The sequence below is a fragment of the Astatotilapia calliptera genome, chromosome 23 (genome assembly GCF_964374335.1).
Source record: "Astatotilapia calliptera chromosome 23, fAstCal68.1, whole genome shotgun sequence".
Taxonomy (NCBI): domain Eukaryota; kingdom Metazoa; phylum Chordata; class Actinopteri; order Cichliformes; family Cichlidae; genus Astatotilapia; species Astatotilapia calliptera.
The window spans coordinates 10,305,043-10,321,032 of NC_137443.1; the positions used below are offsets into that span (position 1 = coordinate 10,305,043).

General features: G+C 45.1%; 1 protein-coding gene across 3 annotated transcripts; it reads right to left on the reverse strand.

Moving 5' to 3' along the window:
• Positions 1–473: 473 nt before the first annotated feature.
• On the reverse strand, positions 474–10,781 carry palm1a (paralemmin 1a). 3 transcript variants are annotated; one of them, XM_026159571.2, is made up of 11 exons: positions 10,625–10,781; positions 10,158–10,202; positions 7,819–7,864; positions 7,442–7,522; positions 5,151–5,275; positions 4,981–5,044; positions 4,672–4,693; positions 4,535–4,603; positions 4,326–4,400; positions 2,091–2,222; positions 474–1,371 (listed from the first exon to the last, which is right to left on the reverse strand). In XM_026159571.2, the coding sequence occupies exons 1-11, from the start codon at positions 10,642–10,644 to the stop codon at positions 827–829; spliced, it is 1,224 nt and encodes a 407-aa protein (XP_026015356.2). In that variant the 5' UTR covers positions 10,645–10,781; the 3' UTR covers positions 474–826. The 3 variants fall into 3 exon arrangements, with proteins under 3 accessions (XP_026015356.2, XP_026015357.2, XP_080153266.1); XM_026159572.2 differs by lacking the exon at positions 2,091–2,222 and having other exon boundaries at positions 10,625–10,659; XM_080297140.1 differs by lacking the exons at positions 2,091–2,222; positions 10,625–10,781 and having other exon boundaries at positions 10,158–10,259.
• Between the last annotated feature and the right edge of the window lie 5,209 nt (positions 10,782–15,990).

The window sequence follows — 15,990 nt, forward strand, 5'->3', positions numbered from 1 at the left end:
GACGACAGCAGCTTCGAGTTCTCATCTGTTTCCTGTAAAGATCATTGGTTTGAGCAGTGCTGGATTAAAACCTCTGATCACACAGAGCCATGCACGAGTCTGCAGGATAAGACCTCATTCAAGGACAGGTGAACAGACCTGTCAGGTATAAGACTCCAAACATGCATTTCTGTATTAAACCTTCATGTAGCTGTTTATCAGATTTATAGTGTACACATTAATTAATGTTATAGTTTGCACAATCTTTTACTCTGCCCATTTTTATTGTCTTTGTTTGTTTTCACTGCTGTATATGTAACATTTTACACAGTTTTCAGTGCCCGTGGCACTTTTACTGTGTTTATTTATTGTAGACTGGACCGTCTTCATCCTACTGCTCGAACACAATCATTTCCCTTGAGGGATAGAGAGGTACTTGTTGGTCCATATAGAAGGTGGAGGTGAAGAATTTAGGCTGCGGCACAAAAGCAGACTAGTTTCTGCTCATTTTATTTCTTCTTTTAAAAACTCAGACAGCTTCTAATAAATATAATAATACATTCACAGAAAGGAGGGGGAGGAGCTACAAACATCCTGGCACAGCAAAGGCGGAGGCTAACACTGAGGCTATGCTAACACTGAGACATGTAAGTACAGACGTGCAGAGTAAAAAAGTAAAAAGGCTTCAAGAAAATAGAAAAAGTAAAGAGAGGCTTTATACACCTGAAGGAAAAAACAGGAAGTGATGTTGGGAGGGCTGTGAGCAATGGGAGGAGTTTTCAGTCCTTTTTATTTTTGTATTTGCGTGCTACGTTTCAAGGCGGCACCCCCCCCACAGGTCACCAGGTCACATGATGCTACAGCACTTACACGGCTTCTTCTCCTTCTCCTTCTCCTTCCCTGCCGTCTCCCCATTGCTTGCCACTGGTATCGCCATTGGAGGTTTAGTGGAGGTTGGTGGGGCCTTGGAGGTGGGCAGAGGTGGATCCGCCTCCTTTTCTCCCCCTGATGTCTTCCCGTTTGGGTCATCAATGTGCACCAGCTCGGCCTTCACCGTGCCCTGCAGCCCCAGCACCTTCTTGGTCTCGTCTTCATCCTCTACGCTCTGGTATCCCATGAACACCATGGTAACCGGGTTCTCAGTGCTCGCCTCAGCCACGCTCGGCTCACCACCCACTTCGGCCTCTAGCCCTGTGATCTCCACTGGAACCTGAGGTAGCGGCGACTTGGACCGCATCAGCTCCAACTCCTCCCGAACCTCTGCTGTCGGGAGGGATGTCACAGTGGTGACAGTCTGTGACATCATCGACGCCTCATCAGCTTTGTGGATGAGCTCTTCAACCTCAGAGGAGCTGAGCAGGTGGATATCCTCACCATTCAGCTCATGGACCACTGGGAGACAGGAAGACACAGGTGAGGGTCAGAGTGCGACACCTGAATGCTCTCCAGCTGAAGGACCAATAAAGACTCACTGAGTGATGTCACAGAGTACACCTGTGCATCAGCTTCCTTCAGCTGGAGCTGAAAGTGATGAGGTGTGACCACCTGACTGTCAGGTGAGTGTTGATCATGCAGGCAGGCTGAGGCCGCTGTGGCTTTAGGAGAAGGAAAACTGCTGCTGTGAAAACCTGCAAACCTCCAGCAGGAGGCGCTGCAACAACCAGACACATGGATCTGCTCCTCACACTGTGCTATAAAATGTCCACTGCAGGAACTCAGCAGGAATGACCCTCAGATCTGAAACTCTCAGGATACAACAGCCTGTCACAGGTGTGTAACGCAGGTGTCTAATGCTATGAAAATACCTGGTGGAACATCTGGCAGGTAATGAGTGGAGTTCAGAGGTCCTCCCAGATATGCTGAGAGTTTCTGAAGTGAAGATGTGGAGGTGTTCAGCAAAGACTGTGAGGGCAAATAGTTCAATAATTTAAGAAAAAAAGAATGAGTGATTCATCATCTACAGTCCATGAGCTTGTGAAGAGATTCAGATAAATGCGCGCACAGCAGAGCTTAAATCAGCCCTTTGAGAGTCAGTTATTGCATCAGCAGGTCCCTTCTCTTAAAGCCGGCTTTGTTTTTATTTATTTTTCTTGTTTACTTGCTAACATCACCTTTCTGCTCATCTTCATAAACTTTGACCCCTTGGTCAGAGAGGTCAACAGGAAGTTTGGTGTTACTGGACAGAACCCTGGTTTCCCCCGTCACTCTGTCCCGCTCTACTTTAATCTCCACCGAGTACATCGCTGGATTGGGAGGGGTTAGAAGGGATCACAGGGTCAGAGGGGGTCAACACAACAGACACAATGAGCTGCTGCGGATCTAAAGATAAAGGCAGCAGGCAGAAGGTTAGATCACAGAAGAGAAGAGTCAGGACAGAGAAAGCAGCAGGTCATAAACAAGCACCCCAGGTGAGGGTAACCTTCCAATAGCAAAGGTACAGCTCTATTAGTGTGACATGACATAACCATGCAGAACAAAGAAGGGTCTGATGACCAGAAGGAATATGTGAGGCTCTGCTCGCATCATCCAGACTGACTTTGGTACAGTGTGTATATCCTCTCCTGCTGCCTCAAATAACTGAACTACCAAAACATTTCAGCTGCAAACAACCACAACTCAGATAAGTCCCAAGGATCAGATACATTAAATGGACACCAGCACCCACACATTACCCTGAGAGGAGCTGCTCAGCCATGAAGCTCCTGGTGCACAGTGTCTGCTGATGTTAATGCCAGGGATGGATGGATGAATGAATGGATGAATAGATGGATAAATGGGAGAATAGATGGATGAATGGATGATGGATGGATGGAAGGACGGATGGATTGATTGATGAATGGATAAACAGATGGATAAATGGGAGAATAGATGGATGAATGGATGGATGGATGGATGGATGGGAGAATAGACTAATGGATGGACGGACGGACGGATGGATGGATTGATAAATGGGAGAACAGATCGTTAGGCGGATGGTAGAATTCTCCTGAACGGACTTTTGTAACAGTAGCGTCCTGTTAGCACCACATTGGAATTGCTGAGCTTTTCAAACTCTGTCTCTCATACAGATAAAGGCAGGTCACAGGTGCTGGATTAATACACCCGTGGCACTGATTCACAGATTAACAGGTGTAACTCAGGACTTTTGTCCATAAGTGTACATGGGAGACGTTTTCCATCAGATGTTGAGGGACACTGTGAGGAGGTGGAGGAAGAGGGCCTTGGATGCAGCTCAGGTTATTGCAAGAGTTTATTCCTGAAACTTGAAATCTGTGACCAGAAGCAGAGTTGCTGACGTTCGTACGGTCAGAGTCTGCCTCCTCTGTTGCTGCGTTGTTTGAGTACATGTGCATCACTCTGATTTTCTCTCTGCATGTTGAGTGAGGCTGCATGTATTTATTAAAGTCAAGGGAAAGAATGTGAAAGCTCTACTGATGTTTCTAATCTAACATGCTTCGAGCTTCACTTAACATGTGCATGTTGACAGTTGCTGTGAGGACTCGACCTTCAGGATGGACTGAGTGCTGACACAGCGGTCACACTCTGGCTCCGACATCGTCTTTTTCCAAATGCCTTCACATCTCCCGTGGAAACCCCTGCAGTCATGCCAGGGGTAGATTCAGACCTGCTTCTGTTCAGCCTTAAATACCAGCAAAGTGTCAGGAAACTCCCACAGCTTCATACATTCATTTAGCCCATGATTCATTTCAATAGCCTCCCACAGATCCTACACTATGAGGGAAACAACACAATAACACACACACACACCCATCACACCAGCCAACACACAAATTCACTGTTAACGTGACCCTAAAACGGACTTACAGATAGAAACAGGAAGGCAGCTGTTAGAGACACATTAAGGTCGATGTCCCCTCTCCTCCCACGTGTCTACACTCTATGACCTCTGACCTTACACATTTGCAGGGTGAATGATAACAGACTCATTAAAATCACTGAAAGCTGCGATTAATCATATTTTACTGATTCTTCGAACCTCATCACGGAGAACCAAACGCAAACTCTTAAAGTCAGGAAACAACATGGCTGATCTCATCTGTACTTTATTCTTTTACTGGCTTTATTAGACAGTGCATCAAAGACAGACAGGAAAGCAGGGGAAGACCTGCGTCAACCCTCCGGCTGCTCTCAGCCATAGGGCCTATGGCCATCTCCTTCTCCCAGTGAGCTAATCTTTAGCCATGGAAATATTCTGGATCTATTTCCTGACTTGGTGACTTCCAGGTGAGCTTCATGTCCCACCTGAGGAAAACTAGCTCAGTTCACCAGTTTAAGACGACCCCCGTCAGGTCGGTGCAGAGTGGGTGTGGTCACTTCTGACTCACCTTTCTTCATCTCCTCGGTCGCCTCTCTGGGTTTGTTCAGTCGAGGACTTTTGTTAACTTTGACCTCTGCAGGGGCTTGTGGGTAAAAATGGGCCAGGCACAAAGACAGAGCAGAGAAAGAACTAACAGTGAGGTTATCACAACAACTTACCGTAATGTAACTGTAATCTGATTACTGAGATCTGATTACAGTTATAGCACAGTCTCACCTTGGATCACCTGAGTTGCCAGTGGAGCCCTGTCCTGCTGATGCCTTTCGCGATCTTTGACCTCTACAGCTGATCAGAGACAAACGTGAGACAAAGGCTTCACGAATAAAAACAGACAGAGAAATTTAGAAATTTACCTGAAGCTGGTCTTGATGACACCTGGAGGCACAAACAGAGAAAGGAAGTTTATCTTCACAATAAGAGTCTTAACAGGAATCCTCCATCAATAAGTAGAAGGAAACGGGAAACAGAAACATGAAAAAACCTCCAAAGTAAGCCAGTCCTGCCAGTGAACCCCCCTCCCAACATCCTCACCCATGTAATCCAACCTAATTTGTTTCAAATGATCTATTAACCCTATGAGGACAGCAGAAAAGCTGATTTTAGAAAGGAAAAAAAGTGATATTAGAAAACGTTTGTGTGTGCGTGCGTGCATGTACACTCACTTTAATGTTAGTTATGGTCTGACAGACAGATCCAGTCTCAAGGCCGACAAGTTCCTGCTGCAGCCTACAGCACACACACACACACACACACACACACACACAGTTGATGGTTTTAATCCCACAGTGAATAAGGCCACCCTTCCTGGATGTTCGGGCTCGGCGGCTCAGACCTGTCGATGGTCTCCTCCAGGCTCCGGGTCCGGGCCTCGTCCTGCTCCAGCTGTCTACAGACTTCGTTCTGCTCGGGTCCAGCAGATGCTCCCTCCAGGAGCCAGCGGTCCCTCAGAGCCTTTGACTGAAACACAGGTCACATAGATGACAGCTTCCTTCTAACACGTGAGGAGGCACGTATCAAATTCATATTTGTTCATGAAAGTTTATGAAAAGAAGAGCTGCAGAAACATGTGCTTAAAGTTCACTCGTGATCTGCTCACTATGAAGCCCACCACCGAAGCCGTCGTCATTCCTTCATCATTTCTTTATAAAGGAGGCAGGTTGAAGGTGTGCAGGTGAGTCCAGCTGTTCGATTGGAAGCTGTGAGTGAGACAGGAAGTCCTCTGACTGCAAACAGCTGACAGATCATCAGGAGAGGACAGACTGGCACTCTGATCCACTCAGAAAACAATTAACATAAAGCCCTGAAAGTCCACAGGAGACACCTGGGGATCCTGTCCTTCATCAAAGCTTCCAGCTAAGTGAGGAAGACTCTCCAGCAGGAAGATGTGTCATCATCCACAGAGCATGAAGAGAATAATCAAAGCAGATCAGAGGGTTCAAAGCATCTGTCAGCCTCGGGAATAGAAAGCTTCAACCTTAAAAAGTGTCAGAAAGGCTGAGCAGCTCCAGACTAAACAAATCAGCCAGCAAGATGAAGATCAGAGCAGCACGAGGAAGGAAACCTGGACATCAGACTTCACAGTCTGCAAAAAAATCCCCATGCACGGTTAAAACTAAACCAGCGGGTTCATCAGAGCTTTTTACATATATAACCTGAACTCTGGTCTCATTCTGAGCGTCTCATTAAACCCTTGCAGCTGACAGCAGCAGACACTCAGCTGCACGGCTCTGAGTGGGATTCGTCCTCGCCGGGTCGTCTTTCAAACTCTCAACGATTTTAATCAGCACCTTAAAAAGCTGCTCGTTTCACACACATGCTGGCAGAAAAAAAATCTTTATCCATTTATTGTTTTGACGTTTCGGCTACACAACACTACAAATTGGAGAGCATCAGCATCATGTCCTCAAAGGAGAAAACAGTGAAAATGGAATAAAATCATTTTAGTATCTAATGATTGAAAGCAGGCGTGCACAGACAGCAATGGGTGCTCATGGACCAACGTCCATCAGGAGGACGTCTGAGTGTCCCTTTAATAAACGCGTGAAGCCTGAATGGATCCTTTTAGTTGAATAAAATTATCTGGATGAGCTCGGGCTCTCTGAACTCACGGCCTCCTCCTCATCGGGAAAACAGCTGCTATTTCACATGGCCCTGGCAGTCCTGTCCTACCTGCGTGCTGTTTGGCTGATCTCAGATATTTTTACCTTGCAGCTGTTCTCAGTTTGTGCCTCTTGAATCTCTGAATACCTGGAAGACTCGACACACAGTGAGCCAGCAGGAGTAGGAGCCAGAGAGAGTTACTCTTTATTTTTTCTGGTGAAAGACAAACTGATAAGAGTCATTAATGAAATATGATCTCATATCAAAGATCAATAATAGATGAGAGAATTTACTGGCAGAAATAAATTTTCCACAGCACTTCAGTCTGGAATATACAACATCTGAACGACAGGTTTCTGTCGTTGTTCTGAGAACACAACAGAGAGCCGCCTATCAGAATAAAACAGGAAATGACCACTGACCATCTGAAAGAAGGACATGAATAAAAACATCAGTGTGAAAGAGCTGGACTCCACAGAGCATTCAGGTTTTGGTTTCGTTTATTTAGTGCACAAAAATGTTTCTTTGTGGTTTGGCATCAATGTCAGCTTTGTAGCCAACTCCACACCGACTCGTCTCAGGTCCCGGCGTGGGACCTGAGGGAGGGAGGGAAACCTCGTTAACACAATCATCTCCACCTGCCCATCAGACTTCATGGCACAGCCCCTTGAGTGCACTGCAACACCCCTCCACTGCAGCGGAGCCAGAGACCACGCCCCTGCCATAATCAGGCCTGGATCAGACCCAGATCAAACCTGGATCAGGCCTGGATCCGATCTGGATCTGGTTGAGTCATATCTGGATCACACCTTGATCAGACCTGGATCTCTGCAGCAGTCTGTTTACGTGCCTGAACAGACTCAGAGCTCAGAGACATGAGGTCTCAGTCTGACTCGTGTTTCTGCGTCTTCACGCCTCCTAGCGGCGCGATTTAGAACGGTACGAAGGCTTCAGCATCTTGCTCACCTCTGAGTGCACCCGACCTTTAAACAGAAAACAGGAAACAGGAAGTGGTGGGCTCACCTTCAGGTGCTGTAGCGCCCTCCTGTCGTCCTCCAACTGACGCTTCTTGTTCTCGATCTCCGTCTGCCACTTCCTTTTCTCCTGCAGCATTATGGAAAACAGAACCAGCTGCTGATTGGGATCAATAATCCAATCACACTTCTGCTCTGAAGTAATCCACTGAGGTAATCTGATTACTGACTGCACTCTCTTAGTGTGGGCTTTTATTTTGAAATAAAATAAAAGTGTGTTTGTTTAGATAAAGTTTAAAATTCAGAGTCAACATTGATAACTTCGAGCAATAAAACTTACTGGGGGGGTGGGGTCTCACACACACATCTGAATCATTGATACTAGGTGTGTGAGATGCTGCATTCACTGACTGTAAGTAAACTCACCACAATGAGCTGCAGTCGATCCTGCTGATAGAGAACCTCGCTCACCCTGAGGGAGAGACAGACAGACAGGTTAATGATGTCACTGTGACATCACTGAATCGTACGTTTCCTTGTTCCGCTTAATACACAGATGCTCGATGCACAGCTCTGTTTACACTTTAACCTCACACACTCATTCATACACTGACTAGCTATCTCACACATACACACGCACACACTCTCTCTCTCTCTCTCTCTCTCAAACACACACACACACACTCCAGCAGAGTCTTGAAGCGATCAGCTAACAAGTGCTCAACAGCGGTGAGTCATCAGTTATTTGCTGTAAAGATGGCTGCCCTTTATTCAGTTTGCTTGAGCTGAAGGCAGTGCGAGGCCTCAGGCGGTCTGTGCTGGCGGAGCTGCTGCTGGTTGGTGTAGCACTCAGGAAACCAGAGTTCACCAAACAAGGAGCAGCCAAACGCAGATGCGGCGTTGGTCCCGCCCTGATTCCTCCCTGAGTCTAATGGGAGCATCGCACCCAAAGTAGACTTCATGTTTTATTCAGTGAGACTTCAACTGGAGGCTGAGACCATGAACTCATCGGGACAGAGGTCACTGGGTTCAGAGGTCAGCTCGATCCACCTCTCCTCTCTGGAGGACACACAGTATGCTTTACACTTTAAACTTTTCCTCTCAGACACCTCAAACAAAGCTTCACTTTATGGTCTCCATGGAGACCACAGTCCACTGCAAGGACCGACAACACCAGCAGCTAGAACCCGGCCCACTGGGAAGCAGTTCAGACACAGCGCCCTGACGAGGAGGAGGTACTTTAAAGGCTCAAACTGAAGCTCAGGCTCTTTCTGTGTTTTTGTCCATGCCTGCTCAGCAGCAGTGAGATGTATTATAGAGAGGGGCATGGCAGGTAATGGGACAGGAGCTCAGACTGATGATTGGATGATATTAATTATTGATCAGTTTGTGATCCGTCTGAGAGGAAAGGGTTCCGGTCAGTCAGCAGGTGTGTGACTTTTAATTGAAACGCCGCATTAGAGGCAGACAGGAAGTCCATGCACTGCAGTGATGAAGTACTTGCAGTAAAAACAGAAGAGTACAAATACTCAGTTACATGTTAGAGTAAAAGTACTCTCAGCTTAGCCTTATAAAGTAAAGATAAGCGATAAGATCAGATAAACCTTTATTAGTCCCACATTTGGCACTAACACGTGGTTCTGCTCTGGGCTGTGTCCTTGTCCAGACACCACATCCTACTACTGCCTCTGAGCCTCCACCAGGCTGCAGCAGCTCCATCAATCCCACAGGCACACCAAACAAGCACACAGGAAGTGCACTTCAAAATAAAACAGCTGCTGGGATGAAACTCAACCAGCTCCCAGATTCTGATTGGCAGTCTTTTCTGAAGTCTGGGTTTATAAGTGGCTGTGAGGAAGGCAGGAGGAAATAATGAAGAAGTCACAAAGAAAACAGATTTCTGCAGAACATGATGGAAAATAATACAGATAAAAAAATTCCCAAAACACAAAGTGGTAAGAAACCAATGATTTATCTGCAGCTTCCTGTTTACCTGCATCAGTTAAATCTGATTATCTGATGAACCTCAAACATGACGTACAGAAACATCAGAACTCATCTCAGCACCATCTGACACCTGGATCTGCTCCCAGGTGTGACTCTTCCTGTGGGAATCATCCATTGGGTGCGTCTCTGCAGGTGTATGGTAACTCCATAGTGAGTGAGACTTTGTGCAGGTGTGTCAGAGCAAGTTTTATGTTGACGTTTCTGAAAATTCACACTTTGTGGTAATTCTTGTAATTCTGTAAGTGACATCGTGACATCATTAAAGAGCCTGCCTTGCTGAATTTAGAAAACTGAACCAATCGGACTGGGGCTTAAACCTTATATTGTGAAGAACCCCGCCGGAAGTCACCCTCTCCTCACACGTCCAACTTGACGGAAGTGACTGAGCTCAAATGAGGAACACAGAAACTGATCAATATGTAATCATAGACGCTCGTGCTGCTTATTGATCAGAGCTGGTGCTGCTTCCGCAGGGGAAAGTAGAGCACAGAGAGGTTTGATCACTCCGCGGGTCCGCACGCCCTTTAACCCATCACCTGCCGCTGCGGTGACTCGGACACCCCCACCACACCCCCCAAAGTCTCCAGTTTGGTGCAGTTAGCCCCCCACCCATCCACCCCTCGGTCCTGACTCAGCGCCCTGATGCCGCACAATGACGACACGAGTCTCAGATACGTCACAAACACAGAAAAACAACCAGAAGAAGAAAAGAGAAGAAGGGAAAGAAAGAAGAGAGAGAAGAAATAAAGTGTACTCACTCCTCCATGTCCGACGGCAGATCAGTCCGCAGCAAAATCAAACATCTGATCCACATCCGAGAGAGCAAACAAACCCGCCCACCGGGGAGGACGGAGGACAGGAGGGAGGGGGAGGAAAGGAGAGGAGGGTAGGAAAGGAGAAAAGGGTAGGAGAAGTTTTGAATGTTGAACCTTTTTTGGTCAGATTTTGACGTCACAGTTGAAAGTGTGCTTGCAGATTCATAATCAAGAGATGAGAGTGAGGAAGACTTTTACTTTGAAATCAGTCCAACATGCAAAAACGCTGTTATTGAATCCCAAAAGGTTGATTCTGTTCATCTGGACGTTTTCAGTGGGAGAAACGTTTCGTCATCATCCAGGTGACTTATGCAGTCTCAGCTTACAGCAGGTCTCCAACCTTATAAACGGTTCCTCTGCACAATGACTGAAACTAGCCAGACAGAATCAGCCTTTTGGGATTTACTTACCTGGATGACTGAGCATGCATCAAGAGGCTGTTATTGATCAATTGACTAATGGATGGAGGATCGATTTTAAGAACTGTGAGGTGGACGGGATGAAGATGTGGAGCTCCTGGTCTCCATGATGACTTATTATTTTTATTACTGCAGCTGTCACGGGGACAGACTGGGACGTCAGACTCGGTAACAAAGCCTTCTGCTTCACACGAGTACTTCCTTCTGCACTCTCCATGTTTGCTCCTCGTCCTTCATATCATTTATCGTACATGTGAATCCATTTTTCATGAGCTTAAGTTTCATGAAGCTTCCTGCAAGTCATTCACATCATGAAAGTGATAAACACACGAATGAATCCAGAATTATCATCCAGTACCAGTAAGTACTCATACTTTAGTTACTCTCAGTGTAGTTGGAGTGCTTTTTAAACTCAGTGTTTCAGTGAAGCGCCAGGATGAGGCGCTTCATTTTGAATATAATGTCATATTTATGTCGACACTCCAGATATTTGGCAATGAACATGTTAAAGTTTTGTTTTTGGTACAGTTTAAAGACAGACATTTATCCCGAGGACAGTTTGTCTCATTTTCTTTTCATTTAATTAACACGGAAGGTGAAGCAATAATCCTGCAGCAACACCTAGTGGTGGTTGGAAAGAATTTTTTTTAATGGTCGACTTCCTGCAGACCATGCTTCTTACTGTACCATAGCTGGACTGGCCATCGGGCATACCGGGCATTTGCCCGGTGGGCCGCTGGCGATTTTTTATTTTTATGGGCCGATGGATATTTTTTTATTTTTTATTTTTATTTTTAGGAAGGGTATATATAATGAAAGGTGTTGGATTGGCCAATTGGTCATGATCGACTCTGGGCTGGACCAATTACAGCCGAGGAGGCTGGATGCACCCTCCCCCTTGTTTAGCAATCACGTGATTTTCGCGCATTGCATGCCGGGAACTCGTGGCAAAACAATCCAAGTACCGCATCAAATGCAAGCATTTGCAGCACCGCAAAACGTTCATTCTCCGGTTCCAATACCTTCTTTTTTTTTCTTTGCCGCACAAAAAAGGAATGTACAAAACAAAAGGAGAACAATGCCGGTCCGTACAAAGACAGACTCGACGAAAAGACAAAGAAAAGATACGAGGAAAAAATCAAAGGAGTGAAAGGGTCAGACCCTTACGAGCACACAGAGTGGACAAAAGACGTCAGTGTGCTGCCAACTTTCACCACGCTCAGATTTATAATTACACGGTTCTTGGAGTGAGTGCATACACTCATGAAGTTTAGTAACTTCAGGTCACTGCAACAAGCCCAGGTACAGTTTACCGACGGATGGGTGCAGGACCTTGAAATGCACCGTGTAGGACGAAAGACTATTGTACGTATCATAAGTTTACCAGTCTCACAAATCGTCTTCATAAATACACATTCATTAACAGTTTATTAATAGGACCTTTGAGCTCAACGGTAATTAATTAGTAGTGGAAATAATTTCTGGTAGTGTAACAGTGTTTGTGGTATTATTCCACTTGCCACAAATATCAGTGTAATGGGGAAACAGCGCCCCCCCGCTCTCAGTGTGGCTGGTTAGGTGAGGCTGGCTGCAGTAATCGCTGCCAGTCTGCCGTAGCCATACGAGAGGTGAGTTGTATTGTTCCGCACACAATATAGCTAAGTAGTACAGACACATAAAACATGTCTGATTAGCTGACGAGCACCGAGTGTAATAAGTGCTTAGTGGACACATGTCCAACACCAGTTTTATGTACTTTTCATTTGTTTATTACAGTTTTTTACAGACGCTAGGACACATTTCTCAATACTTAGGTCACGTTTGCAAAACTCCTCACACAGTGAGCACAACAGAAGTCTATGTGGGCTAAACTGAGGACCAGTTATCATTGTTTTGGCACAAAATGCATTCAATGACTACATCTCTCAAATTACATGAATCATCTTCTCACTCAGACACAACAACTGCCAAAAAGCTTTGTACGGACAGGACATTTTGCATGTGCTTACATACTGTTTTCAAAACTGTTAAACTCATGGTCAAAACAATAACACAATGCAAAACTTGAAAAGACAGCAAAATCCAACGGCAATATTTTACTGAAACATATTTTAAATCTAACAATGCAGTTTAACCAGCCACAGCTGATTCTCATTGTGGATGAACATCTACACAGTTGTTACTCCTTCAATTTTTCAACTCCTTCAATTCTGGCATGCCAGAAGATTCTTTCCTAGGTGTATCGCCCTAGATGACATAAGATGTGATGTGGATGAGAACCTGTGGCCAAATGGAGAAGACCGAGTAGATTAGCATTACTATTGTATGTGTATCAGTGGATGGTGTGTATACGAATTCTTGTATTTTGGGATTACTTAGTGCAAAAAAATAAAAATACATAAACATAAATACATGATGTCTGATTCATTCCAGTAACATATATTGAAATTATAAACAGAGATGTGTCCTTGTTTTACACAGGAAAACACTGTGTAATGCTACATGTTGTTAGTGTTTTTTAGGTCATTGTTTTGTGGGTGACAAAGTGTGTTTGTCGGCTGTCAACCTTTGCTAGTGTTCTGGAGGAATGTTTTTATTTGAGACCTGAATGAAGTGTTTTGGTAGTTGTAGTGCATTTTGAATGTGGAATGAACTGCTTTGCCAAGCTGAGGGTCAGTTAGGAGAATTGTGTGAAGAGTTTTGCAAAAGTGACCTAAGTATTGAGAAATGTGTCCTAGCGTCTGTAAAAAACTGTAATGTGTGAAACTGTATGCTAAAGCGGAATGCTAATGAGATGTTCTGCCGTAGTGTGCTGTGCGGAGTGGTGTGTGGCGAGCCTGTGCACTGATAATACACCGTTGTTTCCATTCAGGTACATAATTTGTTGTTGCTGTTATTTTATTGTATATTAGAAATTGTAATATTGCTGCAGTAATCGCTGCCAGTCTGCCGTAGCCATACGAGAGTGTGCTGTGCGGAGTGGTGTATGGCGAGCTTGTGCACTGATAATACACCGTTGTTTCCATTCAGGAAATAAAGTGGCAACGATCGATCAGAGACTCCTTGTCTTTTTAAAAACACTACACAACGCAGAGTCGAGGAGTCTGTTTGGGCCAAACTGTTGCAGCGGGATGAAGCAGAAACCAGTTACAGTAGCATTACAGAAATGTAGCAGTGACAATAATATTGTATGTTGTAATCGCAATGGACAATAAGTGATACAAAACAACTGTTTTATCCTGTGAATAAAAGTATATGTTTTTGTCAATGTACCATGGTAATAACAGAAGCGAAACACAATATTGTGTCAGGACAATTTACTATTTATGCACAATAAATAAAGGAGCATAGCGCGACAATTTCTGTTCAGCGCCAGACTTGCTTGTAACCTATATCACCAATTATGTTAAGAAAAATGACGTATTAACTACTAAAAAACTCTGACCTTTGTGGGAATGCTTGGAGCAGACTAACATGTGAGCTGGAGTGTTCTGGGACGTTATATTTGGTATATCCAGACCATCCGTCGGCTCTTACTTCGGAAACATGGCTTAAAAAATTTCTCTTCAACGACGTAATCCGATAAAAAAAAAAAAACGATCTCTTTACCCATTGGCTTCCCGTGGCTGTCATGCGACCGGCTATTGAAGTTAATAATACAACAGCTTCTTGCCATTTTTTGGGTTTCTTTTTATCGCTGTGTAACTGAGTTCAATTGAAAGCCTGCGTGCGCTAGTACCTCTTGCCACAAGTTCCCAGAATCCTTTGCGGTTTTATCCCTGAATGACGTCACATTTTCAATCTTTATCCTGGTGGGCCGGTTTCTAGTCAAAATGCCCGGGCCGATTTTTTGTCCCAGTCCAGCCTTGTACTGTACTGACAGTTTTACTACTCTCATCACTTCAGTGTGAGGAGTGGAGGTTCAGGCAGAGCTGGAAGATTGCTCAGGTCACTCTGAAGTCTGACAGGTACTGGAGACAGCTGAGGCTGCAGAATGGTTTATTCTGAGAAGAGGAGGTAGAATGTGAGTGGAAACAATGGTTTGGTTTCACTTGATCATATCTGAGGGCGTCTCTGATGGAAGCAGCCGTTTCACGCATGGTAGGAAAGTTCACGAAAACCTCTGGACGGTGTTCCCTGCAGAACTTCTGACGCACCACGACCAACACAGGCTACCAGGGGGCGCTACATCAATATGAGCATATAGGCTGTGTTTAATGTGTTGTAATATAAGCGAGCCCCTAAGACTCATCAGCAGTAGCGGTTTTAGATTCGGGCGACAGGGGCGGTTGCCCGGGGCGGCATCGTGGTGGGGGGCGGCATCACGGGCATCGGCAACAACAAAAAAAATGCTCATACTCATGCTGCCCGACGTCAGCCAGCGCATATTGGGAATGGCATAGGCACCAATCGGTTTTCTATCGCCCATTTGCTGGGAGTAAGGGCGCCCTTCGTTTGCGAGGTGCGCCTGCTGCTTGCGGCGCAGAGAGGAGAGGGCGGGGCGGCGGGGGATTCTCTGACCGGCTGGAGCAGCATCTAATAACCAACTCGGAAAATAAAACAAAATAAAAACAAACCAACAAACACGAAAACACCAGACATTATAATACAGACTTATAAATTGCACCAATGTTTTTTCGAAATTCTATACACGAAAAGTGAGCGCGAGAGCCCACGGTGCGCCTGCTTGCTGCTGAAGTCAAAGTAAACTTTATTGTCATCTCCGCTACAGTCCAGTATATAGAGAGACGAGATGACGAGGCTCCAGTTACAGCAGTGCAAGTAAACAAACAATATATATAAGAAGAGTAAGAAAATAAATATACACTTTAGGGCTCGGGGTAAAGGGATCACTAACAATTTAAAATTTACAGTTTGATGATTTAAAGTCTCACACACAACCCGTCAAAAGGGGAGAGGGCCCCTGCTGCTTCCAAATAGAGCACATTTAATTTATAATGATGTAAATCCAAGTCCATTATGTATTCATGATTTGAATCCTGGGTTGTGTGAAATCTCAGAAATGCACCCTAGACAAAGTGAATCTGTGAACTAAGGTGTAGGTGTGTTAGATCATGTTGTGGTGATCCTCAGGTTGAGGGATGGGTGTTCATACTGGAGTGAAAAATTAAAACCAATGGAAGATGGACAAGAAAAGTTCAAAGCCATCAGGTCCTCAGTTAAGAAAAAAGAGAAAAGAAGAGGAAGAGAAACGAGCAAAAGATACAGGTAAGCAGATATCGTCACCAGTGGGAAGCAGCTCTGCTCCAACACTGACCGTGTGCAGATTGTGAACTTTCAACGTAGTTTTACAGGTTTTCCTGTTAATAAAGAGCCCGCCTCATTCAAACAGCATC

Coding starts and splice junctions, on each gene's coding strand:
- palm1a (XM_026159571.2), bottom strand. CDS start 10,644: ATGCATGCTCAGTCATCCAG. Junction 7,523..7,818: donor ATCGACTGCAGCTCATTGTG/GTGAGTTTACTT, acceptor ATAATGCTGCAG/GAGAAAAGGAAGTGGCAGAC. Junction 1,372..2,090: donor TTATGAAGATGAGCAGAAAG/GTGATGTTAGCA, acceptor CCTGTCTCCCAG/TGGTCCATGAGCTGAATGGT.